General features: G+C 33.7%; 1 protein-coding gene across 1 annotated transcript in view; it reads right to left on the minus strand.

Moving 5' to 3' along the window:
- Positions 1-22,605, minus strand: part of PDE3A (phosphodiesterase 3A, cGMP-inhibited) — a 281,970-nt gene that overhangs the window by 109,267 nt on the left and 150,098 nt on the right. Inside the window, exon 2 of the mRNA XM_004693230.2 lies at positions 3,855-3,905. Coding sequence (XP_004693287.2) covers positions 3,855-3,905 — 51 coding nt within the window. The remainder of the gene's footprint in view (positions 1-3,854; positions 3,906-22,605) is intronic.

The raw sequence follows: 22,605 nt of genomic DNA on the forward strand, positions 1-22,605 counted from the left end.
TTTGCATTGGAAAACCTTTCCTTCAAGAATTTAAAGGAAAAAAACAAAACAAAACAAAACAAAACAACACCTGACGAATTGCCTTCCGAGAATCCTGATTACATTTGGTATTCCTGGGAATGTTGCCAGAGAAAAGGTTCTGCATGTTGCTGGGAGTTTACTTATCATTTACCATCCTCCCTAATTTGGATGATCTACTCTTTGAGAGTACATTCTTAGGGAAAAAAGCAGAAAAACCAGCTAGAATGTCTTGAGTGAGCAGACAGCATTTTGTCACAGAATTATGGAGAACAGAGTAAAGCAATCAAGTTGAATTAAATCCTTGCTGACTCTAAAATTTCACAGCAATCAAGGGTTGGAATTTACTTGAAAGAAGACATATTTTCCTATATGATAAGTATTTGATATAAAAGGTACACCTTCGTATCTTCTGTGATAACGCAGACATTATATAAATTTGGAAGATGAAGTCAAATGGGAGAAAACTTTTTACCCCATAACCACCAAGGGGAAAGCCAGTGAAACTAAGTCTGTTATGGTAATGACGAAGGCCCCTGAGACTAGCTGATTGTTTTTTTCTCTGAGGTTTGACTGGCTAGATCCTTCCTGAAGGCCAAGGCTGTTTAAAACATTTTTGGGTCCTCCAAGTGGAAAAAAAAGTCCCTGGCATATATTGGTGTTTTCTGAATCAAAGGAAAATAGACACATACTTGCATTCACATGATGCTCAGATGTCAAGCCAGTCCCTCTTCCACTATTACAATATTCAACTTGCTGCACCTTTTCTCTAAAGTGGAAGGTATTTTGCTCATAGCATCTCTTTGATTCTGTAGTAACTTGTCCTTATACCAGATTCTTCTATGAACTATAACTGCCACATGCATAAAGGCTGGTGTCTCCAAACTGACCCTACCTGTTTGAATATGGCTACAAAGTACCAGGATCACACCTGGAGTGCCAGCTTAAAGCCCTCCTTTATATGGAGTATAATAGACACATCACATCATATTGTAATACAGATAAACAACATAGCAAATCCATATTTGAATATGTCATGAGATGATCACCAGGGTTAGCTCAGCTTACATCCATGTGAAGAAACCTTTTTGACTTATGATCTTCACTACTCACTGAACGACACTAAGACTTCAAATGTTCAGTATCTATTTCTTGACCCTTCCTCCTATTCCTTTTCATCATAAATATCAGATACCCTTGCAGTGATTCTTACTCAGTCCCCATCAGGTAAGTGTATACAAAATAGTTACACAGAAAATACACACACACACCAACATGCCCCAGCTGCTGCCAGTTAAGATGTTTACACAAGTTTTTGCGCACACACAACTCCATCCCTCTCTTCACATTTGACATCTATACCAAACCCCTAAAGAAATTCTCATTTCTACCAAGAGGGGATGAATTTTCTGTTCACTTAAACTCCTATCACACTTTGTTTATATATATGGATCATTGCATCTATGAGATTGACCCTTATAAAATTATATATTCAAGTATTGCTCTTCATCCAACCATAATTTGTGAGCTCTTAGAAAGCAGTAATCGCATCATTCAGATATTCTTCAAAGTCAGACCCACCACAGTGCTGTATACATAGTAAATGCTTAAAAAACCTGCACTCAATTAAAAGAAAATGAGATGGAATTTGCAAGAAGCCTTGGAGTATTAGTAAAATATTAAGAGAGCTATGTTCAAATGTAATCTGATGGAAATTCCCTTTGAATGGCTGAAAGGCTTCAGACATATTGTTCAAGAAAACCCCAGCAGGGTAAGACAGAATCAAAGACCTAAAATACAAAATCGTGTCTCATTTTTTCCCAGTTGGAAAATTATTCAGTGCTTACTTAGTTGATCTAGCATGGGCAAAGAATAAGTTTTGTTTTTTTGTTTTTTTGTTTTTTTTTTTTTTTAGTTGCAACAGTTACTGTTTTATTTTTTCAATGTATTTCTTTTTGCCTTGACAAGTTTGATCTGAGTTGAGGAATACAAGCGAGACAAAGGCATACTACGTTTAGGAGAGTTACTTAACTACTTGGGAGGTCGAAGAAAGACCTTGATGCTGAGAATAAACATCAATTCATGCCTTTCAGAATCACTCCAGGCTTTCAAATAAAATCAAACTTTTATGAAAATTTCTGTGTATTTGTGTAATTCTAAAGTTTTCTAGCTAGGAACAATATATAGAATTTAAACATTTTGATTCTGTTTTTTTTTTCTTATGTTTAAAGTTAATAGCAATAATATACTTTTCTGACTTTTTATTTTCACTTTTTATTGACAATAGGACTAATCTACACCTCAAGATAAATTATATCCAAGTGGGTAAACAGGTGGACATGGTGTGGTAACATACACGTGAAAAGTTGTAAATCCATACCTCTAAACTTAGACAGTGTTGTAAACCAACATTACCTCAATAAAAGGTTAATTTTCAAAGTATTTTAAAAATAAGTCTTTTTTTTTCTTTCACTATAACACTGCAATACTTTGAAGAGACATGTCTTCCTAAAGTTGCTAGGGAATATCAAAATATCTTTGGTTACAAATCATCCCAAACCACACTTACTTGTGCTCAATCTTTAGTTTTTATGGGTTTATTTAGACTCAGGAAACATCATCGTTTCATTATCAACCTTGTAGTAAATTGTGGTTTAAACGATTACAGATATGGACAGAGGAAAAGTTATCAGAGCACTTGAAGGGGTAAAGAGATGAGGGAAAACAGGCAAAGATTCTTTTGAATAATCTTAATTCAGGGCAACTATTTTATATTACTTATTAATCAAATTGATAATGGACGACAGCACAATCACAGCTATTATCATCTCAGCTAAAAACAACAAGCTGACTTAGTTTTTATTTTTCTTAATGATCTAAGTTCATTATCCCCCACGAACAGTGACATCCACATCCACATCAACTTTGTTGAAACACTTGGGAAAAGTTCACACTTCACAATGCACTTTCAAGGACATTTGTACATTCACCTCTTTTTATTTTGTGCCACACTTTTTTCATGGTAAATACAAAATGTATTACCAGCAGCTAATGTAAGTCTTTCCACCCACTTAATTCTTACTCAACATGTTTACAGTCAGGTAAACAGAGGCTGCTATGATAGAAATGATTTTGTATTTCTCCACAACATACCCTAGGAGCAGAGATAATTTTCTTAGTGTAAAACTCAGCCTTTATTCTGCCAGGCAAAGTAATTATGGAAGCAAAACAAATCCACATTGTCTAATTAGGTCATTAAACAGCATAAATGCGTCATGGAAGCTTTTCTCCCTGTCTAAGACATAAAGTGAGACAATGAAAACAGCCTGGTAATATAGAAAGGTTTACAATTTGTTTCTTTTCAAAAAATAATAGGTCCTTTCATCTTTCTATTTCCCAAAGACGAAGACAGTTAATTTAGAGACAAAATCTGTAATTAGTTCAGGGTTGACTCTGATTATATTTCAAAATATTTAACCAAAAACAGGAAGATGGAGAAAAGAAGAAAATACACAGAGAAATTATCAAAGGAAGTGAATAAAATCAAGAGGGTGGGTTGCTGATCAAAATGCATTTTGCAGTGACAAGATGAATATAAAATCTACATTCATATAAACACAACCAATCTGGGATACCAGAAAGCTCTTAGGAGGAATATATTGGCATCTGCCTTTGGGATTTGAAACCAGACTTTAATTACAGCTAACTTAAATAAAAACAAATGGCATGATGATTTTGCCTTTTCCTTTCTCTACTTCCTTTTTTGAGTTTTAGAAAATTGCTAGTTCAAAGTGTTAAGAAATAAAATAACAAAAAGAAAAGGAAAAGAAACTTACCTGTGATCCTCTTGGCCCTCGCTTCTGGTCCCATTCTGAGTGCCCCATGAGCTGTAAGACAACATAACAATGGCAGTAAGTTAAATGATTACATTACATGGGCAATATTTTTACTCTTCCTTTTAAAGAATTATTAGGCTTTTGAAAGCTAGGCTTTAATAGTAATGTATTAAATAGCCATTGTAAATAACTTAATATATTAAAGTAATGCTGTCCTGGTTGGCTAGCTGATAGTCACCTACCAGTTGCTTGGAGGACATTTTAATAGCATTGGGTGACAGCAAAAACCTGCTGATGTATAGCTTACAGTTCCTTGTCAGGAACATCACAGATAGATGTGAAGCTTTATTTACATATTCACAAGCTTCTAGATCATTAGGAATATCAGCTACAGAAAAACACTAGAGGAATTTAATCTACTGTCATGAATGGGAACATGCAGAAGGTCAAAATATTTCAATGAATATAATAGCTTTGGTAATGTTGCATAAAAAAATGAAAGTTCTAAAGAATAAAATTAGGTAATATGAAGTACATGCCCAAAGTCACAGAACAGATTTTTATAAAAAGAGGCTACAAAACATTATTAAATTATCCTCACAGTGGTAATAATCCTAAGCTACTCTGCTTACAAGAGATCTTTAATGAAAATGGCTTTTAAAGGAAGACTACTAAGGAAATATGAGATATTGATTTAGAGAACAAACCTCCACTCATCTGTCCAATATACTCACTATACATGCAAATCTAAACTCAACTACTAACCATTTGTGAGCTAGCGTGACAAGAGACAGACTTGGTACAGTATGCACATACATTAGCACTTTTTTTCTCTATAACAGCAATAATTTTCTAGTAGGTATAATAAAAAATAACACTTCATAATAGAGACAATGAAAAATAATAAACCTTCAAAGTACACTATCAAGAAAAGCTTGTCAACCACACAATGAAAACAGAACCATTATTTATGGACACACCCTATTCCTGGTTAAGAATAGATTCTAGCTCCTCTACTGATATTCTAGATGCAAGAGGAAGGTAGTCAGGTGGAAGGGGCTCAACAAAGCTTGGTAGTATGTTATTGGGGTTTTGGTAGTATGATGCAAAAACATCCATTAGTAGAAGTTTGAATCTATAAGCCTTAAACAAATACAATAATGTAATCAACTTTGCCTCAATAAAAATGAATTCTTTTCAAACCTAAAACATTTACAATAAAATAAGCTACTGGAATTAAATAAATCATTAAAAGGCTGAATTCTGTAAAGTTATAAAGTGTTCAATTCTACCCAAACAAACTCACAAGCCTAACTCAATTTCAATCAGAAAACTGTATTTAAGAGATTGAAAAAGCAGGACTTAAATTTTAACTGAGAAATGAACTCAAAAGAATCAGAAAATATAAGACTTGAAATAAACTAACAGGGTAGTAAAACATGTTAAACACATATAAATGATGACTGAAGATTCAAAACATAAAGAGATGACATGTAGTGACAATTTTTAATTAACCTTGTAATAGCAAAATATGAAAGAGATGATACCAAGTATCAGTGGATATTTGATGAAAATTCAACAAGTGAAAAAAAGAAATGGATTCTTTGGAAAAACACCGAGTTGATTCTTATAGTATACATGAATATAATTATTGTTAGAGTAAAAGGCAATTTTAAAAAGACAAAATGTAAGGATAATATAAAATAAAATACAGGGAAATATTTAAATGAACTTGGAACATGAAAAAAGAATTACACCTAAAGAAATCACTGGTCCAATTCTACTGGTCCAGCTACACAAAATTTTTAAATATCTTTGTTCAAAAGTCCCATTTGGAAAATATCTGCAATAAATTCTAGGTAAATGATAATACCTTCAGGACATTGAAAACTCGACAAATTTGAAAGAAATATAACCAGGGCATATGACAGGGGGAAGGATAAGGACAATTTACAGAATAAACAAAAAAAAGTAAGTTCATTCATGGAAATGAAGATTTAAGTTAAAGAAAAAGATTGAGTATAAACAATAAAAAACTATTATTGCTTCTTAAATTAGCAAATTGGTGTTTAATTTGGTTAGGGTATCAGGGGGTAAGAAAGTGTGTGTGATTAGGTGTGTGCAACAACCACACATATAAAAACATAAGACACATACAATGTATGTATATATTTAATACATTTACATACTCTGAATTATTACCCTTAAAGCCAGAAAATAAAAATATGGTAGGAAGAACACGTTAATGGCTGTTAGGTTACAGAAGGGAAACTACCTAATAAATTATATTATAGATAAGATTATAATGTAGCAAATAAAATTTGGCTTTCAGGGTCTTCTTAAAAATATATAAGAAATACTCAATGCATATGCCTCAAATCAGTGAGAATGGCCCATATTTAAAAAAGAAAGAAAACTGGTGATAACAAATGCTGGGAAGGATGTAGAGAAAAAAGAACCTTCCTAAACAGCTGGTAGGAATGCATATTGATTCAACCATTATGGAAAGCTGTATGGAGGGCTCTGAAGCTATTAAAACAAAAACAAACAAACCAAACAACAAAAAAACAGAACTACTGTATGACCCAGCAATTCCACATGAAGGAATCTATCCAAAGTATAAAAAAATATTCAGGAAATCTGTACACCTATGTTTATTGCAGCACTATTTACAATGGCTAAGATATGGAAACATCCTAACTGTCCCAAAACTGATAAATGGATCAAAAAGATGTTGTATATACACACAATGGAATACTACTTGGCAATCAAAAAGGATAAGCTCATGCCATCTGCAAAAACATGGATGGAGCTGTAAGGCATTATGCTCGGTCAAATAAGTGAGAAGGAAAAGGAAAAACATTGGGTGATTTCACTTATAGGAGGAAGACAGAGAATCCAAATGAGGAGCTGGGAGGAAAAGAGACAAGATTGACAAGAAAACTATAAATCAGAGAGATACAAGAAGGTAGGGAAGGCAGCAAGGGAGAGGGATCAAAACAGGGAGGAAGAGCACAAAATACTACAGTGACATTTCATGGGCGATTTGATGGTGGGAATTTTATGGAGATTATACTTGAGAGGAGAAATCAAATGTTGTACAAAAATGAACAACGATGTAAATATATGTGCATATAAAAGAAATACTCATAATAGGTAAAAATAGATAACAAAATAATTTTAAATCACTCATGTTAAATAAGACATAACCAACTGTAAATCTGAAATAATGACAAAGATTTAATTATAGGTTGAGTAGCTCAGAATTTGGGGTAAATAAGCCTAGAAAATTATAATATAAAATTGAATGCCTACATAATTCATATTTCTTTGATGCCTTATTTAAAAAAAATCTGGATTTACTGGTATTGCACTTTTGCAGTAAATATTCATTAATCCTAATTTAAAGTTGATTATAAGGTTCACAAAAACTAATCAACTAATGAAATAAACAATCTGAATTAGAAACATATAAATTAAGAACTTTAATTAGTTGTTCACAGGAACTATGAAAAACAATTTTGACAGATTTCAATCCTCTGCCATATTGAGGTCTGGAGAATATCTTCCATTCATATTTTAAAGGGATAATCAGCTTGAGCTCTATGCTAGAAGAGAATAGAGTTTGTTAATTTGTTTTTTATTGGCAGAAGTCATTCTTTCTCCTACACCTTCAAGTTTATCTATTCTGAATAGATAAGTATTCTGAACAGAATATTTCAGAATAAGCTGAGTCTTATGACTATTGCCTTCCTATAAACAGTGAGATAGAAGATGAAGAAATTAAGAAAGTGATCACACTTACAATCATATAACAAAGGAGATGAAAGAACTACACAGGGAAAACTATTAGACATCGTTGAAAGATCTGACACAAAAAAAGTGGAAAACTATTCCCTGCGATGGCCTCCCTGGAGGCACAACAGATGTTAGGACTCAGCACTGCAAACTAGCTGCAGCAACTTCAATGCAAGTTCGATCCCCAGCCAGGGAGGTGATCTATATGGTGAGCAGACCTCTCCTGATGAGCCCGCTGCTCCCCTCAGCAGTGTCTTTGTCGATCTGCCTGTTCTGCTCCACACTCTGTCTCTGGTGAAGCCTCTCACTGCCCCTGCACCTCTGGTTTGTACCCCAGTTCTGCATGAATAAATAAATAAACCTTTGAAGAAAAAAAAAGAAAAAACTATTCCCTGCTAACAGTTTGGAAGAATTGATACTGTCAAAATGGCCATTTACCCAAAGCAATATACAGATTGAACACGTTCATAATAAAAATATAAATGGCATTTTTCAAAGAACTGGAATAAACAATACTGAATTTCATATGGAACCACAAAAGTCCTTGAATAGCAAAAACAATCCTGAGAGAAAAGACAGAGAATGGAAATATTATACTTTCAGACTTCAGATTGTAATATAAAGTCATAATAATTAAAACAGCCTAGTGCTGTAACAAAACCAGACACATAAGACCAATGGAGAATTAAGAGCACAGAATATAACCATACATATATGGACAGCTAATTTATGACAAAGGAGTCAACAATATACACTGAAACAAGAACAATCTTTTCAATAAATATTGAGAAAAAGAATGCATAAAATAGACAACTGGCTAATGATTTTAAACTGATAGGCTAATAGGATAACTCTGAAATCCTACTAAGTTGAGTATCACAATAAAAAGATCTAAATAAATCTTAGAAACCCAAACTGTAATTCACAACCCACTGATTTAATGGAGAATGTCTGACAATGTTAGTTAGTCAAGAAGGTAACATTTCTCCAAGTCAGGAAAAAATCACCACAACAAAAAACACCCCAGGATGGAATTCACTGCCCTTTGCCATTAATTAGCTTAAAGAGATTTTCAAACAACAGAAATATTCCAAAGATACATTCATTAAGTTATGAACAGGAACTTACAAAATATTATTCCAAAAATTAACTCTCTGAATCTGACTAATGAGGGATATTCTGGATAAAAGAATTCTACTTGACTCTATTAGTGTATATTTATGTTATTATAAATTAATAACATTATTAGATTATATTTGAAGACTAAGTTTACCAAGCATGGAAACACTTTTAAAAGTTATGTAAATTTTTTTATTTTAATGATACTATTTTTACTTTTTCATAGTAATGTCAAGTTATAGAAATACACATGCTATGTGAAATAAAATGTAGAAGAGAATCAAAACAATAGGATTTTCCCCCCTTTAGACTTTTGGAATTGAGAAAATTATACAAGAGTTTCAGCATTAAAATCTTAAAATTAAAATCATTAAGCAAAAATTGAAGATTATTTATTTCTGTGTTGAGTATAGTAGGTAGATGATTGTGGTTTCTAGCATTTGGTTTTAAATGCAGGGAAAGGAAGGGTGGGTGGCTGGAGAGGCTGCTTGGACCCTTCTCTCCATGATTACAGCATGCTTGGCAAGGAGATGGAAGTAGGAAACTGAGGACAAGCTCAGTATTAACAGATGCTACACTATGACTTTTGATCTATTTGTACCTAAAATTTATTCCTATCAAAAGAGAACTGTCCTTAGTTCATGAGCCAAATGTTTTCAATAGTCTTAAAAGAAAATCCATAGTGTGATAAATTGTCTTAGCTTATTTAATATTCCAATTATTTAAATCAAAATTAAGCATTTGGTTGCTGGTAAATATCCCTGCTAAAGCAGAACCATAAAGCTAAATGTTGTAGGAAGGACAGAGACACCTCCCTAGCCCACTTTTTTAACTAGTGAATAGGATGGGGGAGGGGGTCCTGCTATAGTAAGTATAAAGAGGGCAGCACACACAATGAAATAAATGAGGTTGAGAATTAAGAGCAACTTGATGTTGATGTTTGTATCAGTGAGAAAGTCAAAGCACCCTTCGAATCAAACCAGCAGGATTTACATTAAGTTGCAGGTCATCAAAGGGGTCATTTGATATTATCATGAGCCTAGATAACAGGAATAGAAATACAAGTTGTGGAGTTTTTTTTTTTTTTTCAATTGAATTCATCTAGACTAAACTTTCAAGATAAATGAATACCAGCATGATATTCAAGCAAATCTGGGAAAAGAGACAGAAAGCTTATTAAGATGACATGATACTCTTTTTAGAGAAAGGAATGCTCATAATTTTAAGATTAGTTACATAAATGTTCTAGAAACATAACAGAAAAAGAGGGGGGGACAAAGAAAGAAGGGAGACAGGAAAGTGGAAGAGGCAGACAGGTACTGATTCATACTGAGACTAGAAAAAGAATAAAAACTGGAAACTTTAAGTACATTCTGCCTGATAAAGTATACATGACCATTTAATTCAAAAAGAAAAAGATGTTTTTGCCCCTTACCATCTATTAAAAAATATGCTCTTGGCTAATTAACAATGACTATTCCTCCACTCAAGGACAAACAAGTATCTTACCAGAAGATTTGGTGGTAGACAGGTCAACAAGCTTATGCCTACATATGACAAAAAGAATGTTTCCATTTGATGAACACACACACAAAAGTACACTTCCTCCTTTCCATGTTTCTGTTAACGTGGACAGGCAAAATAAAAGCCTTTAATTTTATTCCTAAAAACCTAGTTTGTGTCCTTGAAAAGAAATCTATTTCATTATATAAAGCATTGATACTAAGTCATTTTCATCCTTATGGAATAACTTCTTTTCTCTCTTTTATTTTTCATAATAAATTTCTATATCCCAGCCATCAGCTAACAGTATGCTACACAGCAATCAGTTCCAAGGAAAACAAAACAGCTGCCAAACGCCACATTTTAAAAGTTCACGGGAGAAGCAAAGGAGAAGGCAGCATGGAAACACACTTCTATCCAAGCAGAGATATTTTTAATAATGACATGAGAAACAGAACAATTGAAAGAATATTTTCGTAGATAAAATATTTTCCTTTTTTGTTTATGCATTTTTTCCTTACATATTTTTTCCTTACGTTATTTCTCTCCCCCCTCCTTTTTATTTTATTTTTTTTGTTTGTACAACTGTGTGCCTTTTAGGTACTTTGCCGTTTCTGTCATTGAAAGGATGAAGACTAGAAGCTATCCATGGCTAGATAGGAAATACAATTGTTCTTTGAGTGTACTCAGAGACAAAAGATTTTATATATATATATATATATATATATTTAAAAGGCGATCATGGAGAGAATGTGTCACACTGTTTATCCATCCTCATGTTCCTCAAGAAAACTCTTCTTTTTCAGTTGGTAAAATAATAAATAAATAAAGACATATAAAGATGGGACTATCACATAGATACTGTAACATGCAAACCAGATATACACACAGATAATATGTAGAGTACATATAAGGATGTAATGATCTAAATGTTACTGCATGTTCATCTTTTTATTTAGTTCTTTGTCCATTAAATATTATGCACCATCATGATTCAAGGAACTCTTCCTGGTGCTGAGTGTATACCAGTGAACAAACTAAGGTGCACCTCTACCTTCCTGGCTTTGCAATTGTGGAGAGACAACATGAACAAAGAGACACATGCTATAGTAGGTAATGGTAAAGCTATAAAGACCCTTAGGGGATGTATATTTTTAAAAGAGAGAGAATGGAGGATGAGTAAGTAAATGGCAATCTAGGGCTGGAAGCAGAGCTAATTTTATATATAGATGAGGAAAGTCAATTCTGAAAAGGTGACATTTTATCAGAGAGCTATATGAAATGAGAGAGCCAGCAAACTGGGTGAGTATAAGCTGGCCATGCCAGGCAGAGGAAATAGAAGATGTAAGGCCCTAAGATGAAGAAGGAACAGCTCTTTTGAGGCACAGCAGTGTACTTAAGCTAAGATTTTTAAAAAGGGTTGACTGTTTTAAATCATAACTGTATATTTGACATTTCTTCAGTTTCTCTGGTATGAACCTGACCAAAAGTTCGCCACTAACGCCATGAATTAAAATTCACAAAACTGATTCTCTACAAATATACAATGAACTAGGGGGTCCTCCTTTCCTCAATCTTCACCAATCTCATTTAATAGAACAAGAATTGATGGAGTCTATACTGGGCTTCACAGAGGCACCAGAATATTAATCATAGCATTTAGTATAGTGTTGCTGTTCCTGTACATATGTGTTTTGTTTTCCAAGAATCATAAAACATATAAAAGCACTGCCTGCCTTTTAATGGCACATTTGCTATGACAGATGTGGAATTTTCAATTGGAAAAGCAAATTAAAACTCTTTTTACCATTGGCATGCTCCATTAGGATTCTTCCCTTAACATACTAATTATTATTTTTTAGAAGTATTTTAATTGTAGAAGTAATACATTAGTACAAAGATCCTACATAAGGAAAAATTCAGATAACACATTTAAAGTAAAAGTCTCCCTGGTCCCTTCTCACTTGGCTTCCCTGCATGGAGGTTGACCAAGGAATCCATTCATACTCTTTCTAAAATCTCTTTATTACTTGTACTTTCTCTCCAGAAGTATATGTAAGAAGGTAGAGTTGGCATGTTTCCTAGCCACTCCTAGTGTTTACCAGACGTCCATTCCTTGTTCTGGGAAGATCTGTGAGTGACAGCTCTGCCACTGTCAAATCCTTAAATGTGGATGTTTCTTTTCTTTCCTTTCTGTTGCCGTGGAGCAGGAAGGCTATAACTACACTGTCCTCTTCAGAACCCTGTAAGTGTGCATTTTGTTTAGACCTTAAAGCCAAAGGCTTTAGCAAAATTCCTTAGGTCCCCATGCAGTAACCATCTGCTACAGGATTTTGCACTGGGGTTTGTAAGACCTAATATTGATGGAGCTGAAAACGAATTGAATTTGCACACTGGGATGATTGTAGCTACACCCTCGGGTAAACCAAATAGGATAAGCAGCCTCAGTCTGTATCAAGGGTCCCCTTTACCACCATAACTCATCTCATGCCATACCTCAAAATCAATCCCCTTCTATCAGCATTATAAGTGATGGGGATATTACTGGAAAATTCTTGGAAAGGTGGGGCATATTCGCATAACACAGAATACCACTAAAGCCATGAGAATATCCATCTTGTATCTTCATAGATAGCACAAAACATTAATTTTTTAAAGATTTATTTATTTATGCATATAGAACTGGGGTACAGGCCAGAGGTGCAGGGGCGGTGAGAGGATTCATCAGAGACAGAGTGGGGAGCAGAACAGACAGATCTATGAAGTACACTGCTGAGGGGAGCAGCGGGTGGGTCAGGAGAGGTCTGCTGTGCCATGTAGGTGACCTCCGGGGCCAGGGATTGAACTCACACTGAAGCGGTTGCGGCCAGCTTGCAGTGCTGAGTCCTAACCCATTGCACCACCAGGGAGGGCCCAAAACAGTAACTTTTTAAGTCATTTGCAGCTCCACACCTTTCCTCTTGGGTGGGTTAAGGGAAAAATGTCTTTTTTAGTTTACAGGTATCAGCCTTTCAGGCCTAGAGAAAAGCCTCTCCCAGAATGTCTTGTTTAAATCATGCCTGAGTCAGTTCTCTACCATGGTCCCCCATTTGAAACTTCAAATTAGCAGAAAGAGGATTCTTTTGAATTGACCCTCCTTAGAAAGCACCGAGAGCAGGTAAACAGCAAAATACTGAATAAGTGAAACTTAGGAACATTTTTCCTTTCACAGTGGGTGATAAAGACCTAAATTCCATCTACTTGGCAGAGACTAAATCCCTAATCTTGACTCTTAGAGAACCAACCTAGAGCCAGTATAAATTTCATAAACACTGGGGAATTTGAAGACTTCACATACAGAGAAAATCAAATATTCTGGAGGTTGAAATCCCAGCCTCCCGGCTGTGGGTTCTGTATCTATTTCTGAAAATGATGATGTTCCCACACTCTGGTTTAGAATGTTTTCATAATTCTATTTCTGTCTCTGTTATCACAATGACACTCATTACCCTAAACCTATATGTGGCCTCTAGTGCTACAAAGCTTCATAATTTTTACTTAATCCATCTTGACTATCTTGATTACATGGAATTTTTGTATTCTTATTATTGATTTCTCTTGTTTTGGTATGAATAATAGTGCAATCACATCAGTCTCATGCTTAAACAGTGTTTTCCTATGAGGTATTTTACAGAGAAATGGCAATGAAATAAAATTAGCACATGAAATTCTACATGATATAATAACTCCTTGTATACTCCCAATAATATATTAGCATTTTTAGTGATTGGAGAAGTTTTAAAGTCAAGGAAATTAATTCAATTCAGTATTTACAAAAGTATTTGTTCACAGAATACTTTGCTTTAAAAGATATGAACAGTGTTTCATGGAACAAATTTTGCGAAAACATTTTACAGTGTTCTAAATGCTTTTATTGTCTATAATTTTCTTTCATCATCCAACATATACATGTATTATTCCTGCTTTGTGAATATGAAAATCGTGAGAAGCAAAATTTTAACATCACTAGGCAGTGGTTATACATGGATTAAAATTTAGATCTGCTGGCTGATCATGTATTCCTCTTCACTCTCCTAAGTACTACTTAAAATAATTAAAAAATTACCAAGCTTAAACTAAGCATTGGGTCCTGGGCAATGAAGTATATTGATTAAGAAAAGAAAAAGACAAGGGATTTGTTTTGTCTGCATGGAAATTTTATTTTAGCAATGAATATGATAGATTCATTTTTCCAAACTTCACTCTCTACCTCCTAGACTACCTCCTTTAAAACCGTGGAATAAGATTAGTCGACTATGTATGTGTGGTTTTATTTCTGGTCTTCAATTCAATTTCAATGGTCTGTGTGCTAGTTTTGGTTTCGATACCATGTTGTTTTTATTATAATAGGTTTGTCGCATTGTTTGAAATCTGGGAGCATAATACCTCCATTCTTCCAGCTTTTAGTCAAGAGAGCTTTTACTATTCAAGGTGTTTTATGGTTCCATTGGAATTTCAATGGTATCTGTTCTATTTCTTTGAAGAATGCCATTGAGAGTTTTATTGGAATTGCACTGAATTTGTAAATTGAAGAATGGCCATTTTGTTTTGTTTTTTTTTTTTTGCTCATTTATTCATTCATTCATTTATATCTTTTGTAGCATTATGTACTACATGTAAAATTCCCACCACCAATTCACGTTGAACCATCACCATAATTCCTTCTTTTCCCCTGTTTTACCCCTTTTCTCCCTGTTTCTCACAGAATTCTCTGAGTTATGGTTGCCTGTTAAATTTTTTAAATTATTATTACTGTTACTTTATTTCCTGGTCCCTTATTTGGTTCCCCTATATTCTTCCAGTCTTGAAGGATGGCCATTTTGATAATGTTAATTCTTTCAAACCATGAGCAAGGAACATCCTTCCATTTTTGTGTGTCCTTTTCTATTTTTTTAAATCAGTGTTTTATAATTTCCATTGCAATGGAGTTTTACCCTCTTTGTTATATTTATTCCAGATCAAAACAGAGGAGGGAAGAATACAAGGGAATATGGTGATGGTTCACTGGTGACATGGTGGTAGGAGAACTATGGGACTACAAAGATGAAAGAAAATACCAGAAATAAATGGAATAAGAGAAACATTTAATTCCCTCGATAAGCCTATTGAAATTCTATAAATTATTTGTGTTAAAATTTTGGCTATAGAATTATGCATTCCTACCCCCTCCTCACTCATTTATTCTTTCAACTAATATTTTTGGTGCCTACAAAAGTAGATGTAGTCCACTGCTTTAGGTGTAAAAGTAAAAAATATGTAGAAATGTAAAAATACTGTCATAGACACCATAGGTTCATAAGCATAGTGGCTAGATGCGAGGTCTTTAGAGACCAAATAAACTCAAATCCTACCTCTGCTATGATATTTGGTCTTGTTCAATGTAGTATCTTGGCTAATTTACCTAATAACCCTGTGCTTAAATTTCCATTACTCTAGAATTTAGGTAATGATAGCATCTAAATCACGTAAGTTTAAGGTGTGTTAAATTCTCATCAGACAAAGAAGGTTTAGTATACTACCCAGTGTGTAATATTGCAGATGAAATGTTAGGCATTATTTTCGTAACGATTTGTAATTTGTAATATCATTGAAGCATTACTGAATTCTAATTTTTTGAGAAAAGCTGGTAATTCTGATGATAAATCTGGTTACTTTCCATTACATTAGTATGAGAGGAAACCCATTGCTTGCTCATGCCAACACAAATTTACAAAAATTGATGAAATTCCTAAGTAAAATAAAATTTTATGCATCATAACTCAGAATAACATGGAACACGTGTACACAACCATTAGTCTACTGGATCTACTGAATCAGATTCAAATTTGTTTTCTGCATAGCAATTGGAAAATCCAAATTGTAACATTACAAGCTTCCTTAGTGACATGAAGCATGCAGTAATGAGAGCTGGCTTCATATTCCTGAGGCAGAAAGAGAAGTCAAACTTTGAAAGTCACAAATAACGAATGTATGAGAAGATCAACTGCAGAGAAAGCTATGGGAGAGACTGTTCAATGTGAACAAACTTCCACCTCTAAGTGTATCAGCTGTGAGTTGGAAACACAATCAAATTTACAAGGACAGGGGGTAGTTGGACCTGCAGAAACAAGCAAACCAAACTAAACAAAAAGGAGCGCCATTTAAATGTTTAGAAAATAATTGTACAAAAAAGGCTTTTAGTTCTAAGTAGCAAGACATATGAAGTTTTCTTGTAAAATATTAACAAGACCAGGTAGCATTACTTTATTAATTCAGTCAGCTTTACTTCCCAGAGCTGTACTGGATATGACTATCCATTTGTATTAAACTACCGCTTACACTATTTCCACCATTTGCATAGTTGAATTCAAATCATGTATTTGTAGCATTTCACCTATTGCTCAAAAACTGTCTATCATCTTAGTATTTCTTAGTTGCCTTATATGTTCAATATACAATGACTAATAAAAGGTCTCATTAAGACTATTCTGCTCACTAAACTATTAAAACTTAGTCAAACCCACTGGGGCAACTTTATGAGATTAATCTGTCATATTTCTTAGAAGAAAAACTCAGAAATCCCAGGGAAAATAATACAATCCAGACATTATCCTCACTTGTGGCAAAAGCCTTAACAAAATTCATGAGGTCTTGCATTTGAATAGCTTTAAGCCTTTTTTCTTTCTTAATCAAACATTCTCATATTTTTTTCATGTGGTATAAATAAAACAATTTTCTTAAATTGTCAAATTAAAATTAATGTGCTAAAAGTAAACAAAATGCTTGATCCACAATTGTTTGTAAAGCTATAATAATATAGCTATTCCCCTACATAGTTTTTAAACTGTTACATACAACAACAAAGTTAAATTAGAAGAACATCACCTTCATTCTGAAAAATGCGTTAAATCTTCACTCTTCGAAATGGGTTTTAAAAATCAGTTGTGTAACAGTTTACAACAAATTTCAATGATTTGCATGATTTAAAAATTGAACTTATTTTAAATCTTAATAATGCATAAAATAATGAATTCAATTTTATAATAATTTTTCAATGTAAAAGTAACATTATTCCATTTTTTTCTGTATGTGGGGTCATATATCTTAATTTTTTCTTTGTGTGAAAACAATTCTATAAGAAATTTGAAAGAAATTATAGTGGTTAATATTCATAATGAAAATATTGGCAACATTAATCAATTTGTGTGGTTGTTATATAACCTATATAAAATAAAACTAAGCTGCACCATGATTCCTTCCAAACAAAAGGCCTGTGGTTGGATATTTCCAAGATTTGGAATCTTGGAAGTCAGTGAAACTTTTTAAATACACTTTTCATAAAACTTTTAGTCTTATTTGATTCAATGCTTAGCCATGTTTTTAATCAGTGCCTAAAAAATGTCAGCAAAATGACAAAATTCCAACCATTTTTCATGCTACTTCCTCAGCCTTGCTTTGGAGCCATGTTGAGGAAATGGTAGACCCAGTGGCAGAGAACAATGTGTGCCAATCCCATTACATGTCCCTTGGGTTTTTTTCCACCTTCAACTTGGTATTGCCAAAATTAGTTTAGTTCCACTTTCTACATTAGTAGTTTAAACAAAACATGTGTATTCTGTCCTTAGCTTATAGAGTGTTGCTGGAAGAAAATTTATTGTAAGGCTTACAGAAACTCTTTCAGCCAAGTTTAAGGGAAAGTATATTGATGCCCCTTAACATAACCTAGCTTTTCAATTATACATTATGTCATCAAGAGCATTTTGAAAGACTAAAAGGGATGTCATGGGTTTGTTTACATCACGTTATATTGTTTTGTAGGAAAAAGAAGTTTTCTCTGAAATTTGTTTCCTTTTTGGGACACATTATGAGGGTATCTTTAGGGATGAAGGAAAAGAAACTGGATTGAGATTATGAGACAAGGAAAAGGAAGAGAGAGAAAAAGGGAAGAGTATAGTATGATCTAAATTATTTGTGCTTCATTAACTGATGTAGATAGAATTACATGTGCAAAGAGAGTTAGTTACTATGTTCTCTGTCTATCTTATTTACTCAAAAGCTAGAGCTGAGAAAGACATTTTTTTTAAAACAACTAGTATAGCATTGGTATTAAAGGAAAAACAAAAAGTGAATCCAGAGAGAAGAAAAAGGAAAGAGACAAACAGCTGACAAACAATAGCTATAAAAAATTAATTTCTGAGATACAGAAGAGGAAGTTTGATGTGTCAGTTACCACTGACCTTGTCAATATGAATCAATAAAACAGTGAATCATCCTGTTATGCAAATTACTGGATATGCTATATTTATAATGTCTTTATGACATTGTATGAATTGAATCCAGAGTTAAAACCCCTATTTTACTTATTAGCTCCACCAATAATGGATCAATAACCTCGTCATAGTTAAGCAAAGAATACTAGACATCAAACCACATCCTTGCTCCTTCTTCATAGAACTCCAATTCACATTGGATGGAAATGTGCCCATATTTCCTGACCTCCGGGCCTTACAGATCAGGAAAATGCAGACACATCTCTCCAACCAGATTACAGGCAGAAGTCATCATGTCAAGTGTCCAAAGATAATTTCTGTTCTAAATTATGTTTCTTGAGGTAAAGTTGGTGTATATCATTATTATCTTTGGGGACTATAAATTGTAGGCTATGAAATTATAGGTTTAAATCTCTACAACTATATATTTCACACAACACTGAGCACCAGTGCCCCATTAATCCTCCACCAAGAAAACTTCTAAAAAGGAAGATCTGGCTAGCATGTCTCTTCTCCTTTCTGTATTTTCATTCAAACTGCCTGTAAGGAATATAGGGTTCTGGGAATGAAGAAAGTCCATCTGATACAAAGGGACCACAAGAGCGAGATGATTGCCTTTTTCCAACAACCCCCGGCATGAAAATGTCATCACTACATTCTACCGGAGCAGACGTTTGAACACAAACATACACAAATATTCTTCTATCAGAAGAGAAATAACAGGCAACCAATATACCAGGAAAGGCCTTAGAAATAGAGGAGAAACAGATCTACAGAGATTAACTGACTTTGGAGTCATTCCAAAGCAAAAGCATAACATTCTAACTATATAGTAGGTACATAGAGAAACAATTTATGTCATTAGTTTGAGTCTCCCTATGTATATGACATATATCAAATTCAGCCCCATGAATTAAACAAACACAGTAGAAATAACTTGCGGACACCTGGGTTCCCTTTGTCATCATATATCTTAGTCTTAAAAAAAAAAGGAACATTTGAAAAAATGGTCAAATGTCCTTCTAAAGTATATTTTGTAGAACCTGGTATTAATATTTGCTTTAGGGAGAAATCATTAAAACATAATTTGGAAATATTGGGTTACACAAATTTTTAATATAGAGCTTTTACATGGGGTTTCATGTTATACCCACAGAATGAAAAATAAAGCAAGCTCATTTCTCAACATTCTCAATTCTCAAATATACTTAGAAAGTGAACTGGCTTGTCACAGAATATCTTGCATACTATAGAGACAAGCTTGAGTAACAATTAAAATACTAAGAATCTCAGAAAAGAACAATGCAAAAATAAGGACTTCCCAATGAGTGTGAAAATGAGTATTAATCTGAAAAAAAATCTATCATTTAAATCATTTGTCTGATTTCTGTTTTGAAATAACCAGTGACTTCTCTGGGTGCAGGAGCTAAAGACATAATGCTATCAAACTATTACCAGCTATCAAACATGTAGTTACCATATGTTTCAGCAATCTCTCCTAGGTACACACCCAGGAGGAAAGAAAGTCTACATCCACACAGAAATTTGAGTATGGATGACCGTAGTAGCATTATTCCTGAAAATAGCTGACAAGTGAAAACAGCCCAAATGTTCTGAAATGTCCATTAATTAATTAGTGGTTAATTGATTTATGTAATTTTATTTGGCAACAGAAAGAAAGGAAGTATTGAAACACATTACAGCAGATTGAACCTGCACCACATCAGCTAAGTGAACAAACGAGCTCAATCACAAGAGGAAACAAAAGCTCCATTCCCTTTCTAAGAAAAGTCCCAAATGGCCAGAGCTTTGGAGCCAGAGGCTGTGCTTACAGAGAGGGAGGCGGGAATGCCAAGTGACAGCTGACACTATTGATTTTCTTTTGGGGATGTCTGAAATGTCCTGGGGCTAGTAGGGGTGAGTAAGCTATATATTTTAAATGGGTATACTTTATGGCCTTTGAACTGGCAACTCAATAAAGCTGATTTAAAAAACAAACAAACAACAACAAAAACAAGCACTCACATATTTCTATGCATTCCCCACACCACACACTAAATAAGCTCCATCAGGAAAAAAACAAAAACTATAATTCAATTCATTGTTTCTATTTAAATTTGAGGTGAACTTGAAAATCTTGTGGAACATTAGAGACAAGTTAACTTCGTATGTGTAAGATATTTTAGCTGTGTTAAACAGTAAATTTAAGTTTGGCAGATTTCTAACACAAAGTGCGAGGTATGCAGATGGTGAACACTGTTCCTATTAGCTACTTTGGAAATTATTTAGGAAACTATACTCTACTTATACTAGTTCAACCTGTTGAATCTGAACCAAAGGGAGATCTACTAAATACTTACATTACTTACATTGTTTTTTTTTCTCCCCCTTTAAAATGGTTCCAGGAGAAACTCTTTGCTTGAAGAGACACAGTATCTTGGTATTTGGGGATTTGTTATTTTCAGCTGTGATTCATATTGTTCATAGCTTTTATTTTCCTTTTCTCCCAAAGGCTTTTTTACTCTATTATTTCAATGATTTTTTTATTAATGTGATATGGGTTACAACATGGTTTATGATTCAGAAATACAGCATACCTATTCAGGAGTATATTAGTTGCCTTTTCTCTGTGAGCAAAACCACTCTCAAATTATGTGAGTATACATCTCAACATTAATGAGTTTTTAAAACTGATTTAATAATCTTATAGTTATTCTTCAAATAATTAATATGTGACCTTCAACATGTATTAGCATCCATGTGTGACCTTTTATATATATTAACACCAAAAATCAGGTAAGCCAAGAGGATATGCCAAGTGTTATCGGATGTTGTGTGTACAAAGAAGGGGGCATTTTGGCCATTTCTTTTTATAGCATGAGCTATTAAAAGGCAGGTTTTGCTGTCATCCAGAGCCTAGAACCTACAAGATACTCAGGAAATAGTGATATCTGAATTCTTTATTATTTACATTCTGGAATGTCAAAGGATGACAGAACACAGGAAAAATAGTACTAATCCACTGAAAATAGTGGAGTGAAGAAGTTTGAGTTCTATGAGTTCTAATATGTACCTCATGCTATAATTGTGCTATGGTTGGAAGTATCCACAATATAGCCTAAAACCCATAAAACATGCTTCAAGATTGATCTGAGTTTCCACAAAGAGGAAACTAATAAGAGGAACCTGTTATCAACATGCCTATTCAACCCAAATATTTGTCTCGTGTCATTGCTGAAGGTTACCCTGGATGTCATCTGCTGACATGTCACGTCTCATCACATCAGTGCTGTCATCTCATGTAGTAAACTCAAGAGGCCAGAGATTCTGTCTAACTCATTTTATACGCAAAAAAAAGGAATTTAAGCTCTTAGAAAATAAACAATCAACAAAAGCTCCTGCATGTCGGCTGGAAATAATTTCTAAAATAAAAGTAAAAAAAAAATCTTCAAATCTCTATATTTTATGCTCAGTACTCCATATTAAGTAAGAACAAGACAAATGCCCAGTATTTATGACTTCATATTCCAATTCACAAGTTTTGCCAAATTTCACATTTGTCCTATGCATCTATCATTACTTTTATGTGCAACACTTTTATTCAGATAATATATTAGTAATTAAAAGAACTAACTAAAAATAAAATTCCAGATGTTTTTATATTTTTCTGCTTGCTACTTGTATCTCTAAAATGAGTGGAGGTGGTTTGGGTGCTGGTGTGGGCAGGATGTGGAAGTATACACGTGTAGATGCTTGAACCTACAACCTGTAAAGAAGAAAACAAAGATGCAAAACTACTTTAACATAATTTGAGTTTAAAGGTATAAATCCATTTAGCAACCAAGGAAACAGATCTGTCATATGGGCATGGAATATGAGCTATTGAAAAAGCTGAGTCCTAATTACAATTTCTAAAATAGAATTAAGACATAGAAATCTAAAGCATGAAGCAAATAACTTAAAGAACCCCTAAAAATATTCATGTAAAACTATTTTGTAACAATCTTTCTGAACGCAACTAACTTTTTAGTTATTTTAAAAGT

The sequence above is a fragment of the Condylura cristata genome, unplaced genomic scaffold (genome assembly GCF_000260355.1).
Source record: "Condylura cristata isolate star-nosed mole 26May11 unplaced genomic scaffold, ConCri1.0 scaffold00036, whole genome shotgun sequence".
NCBI classification, from domain to species: domain Eukaryota; kingdom Metazoa; phylum Chordata; class Mammalia; order Eulipotyphla; family Talpidae; genus Condylura; species Condylura cristata.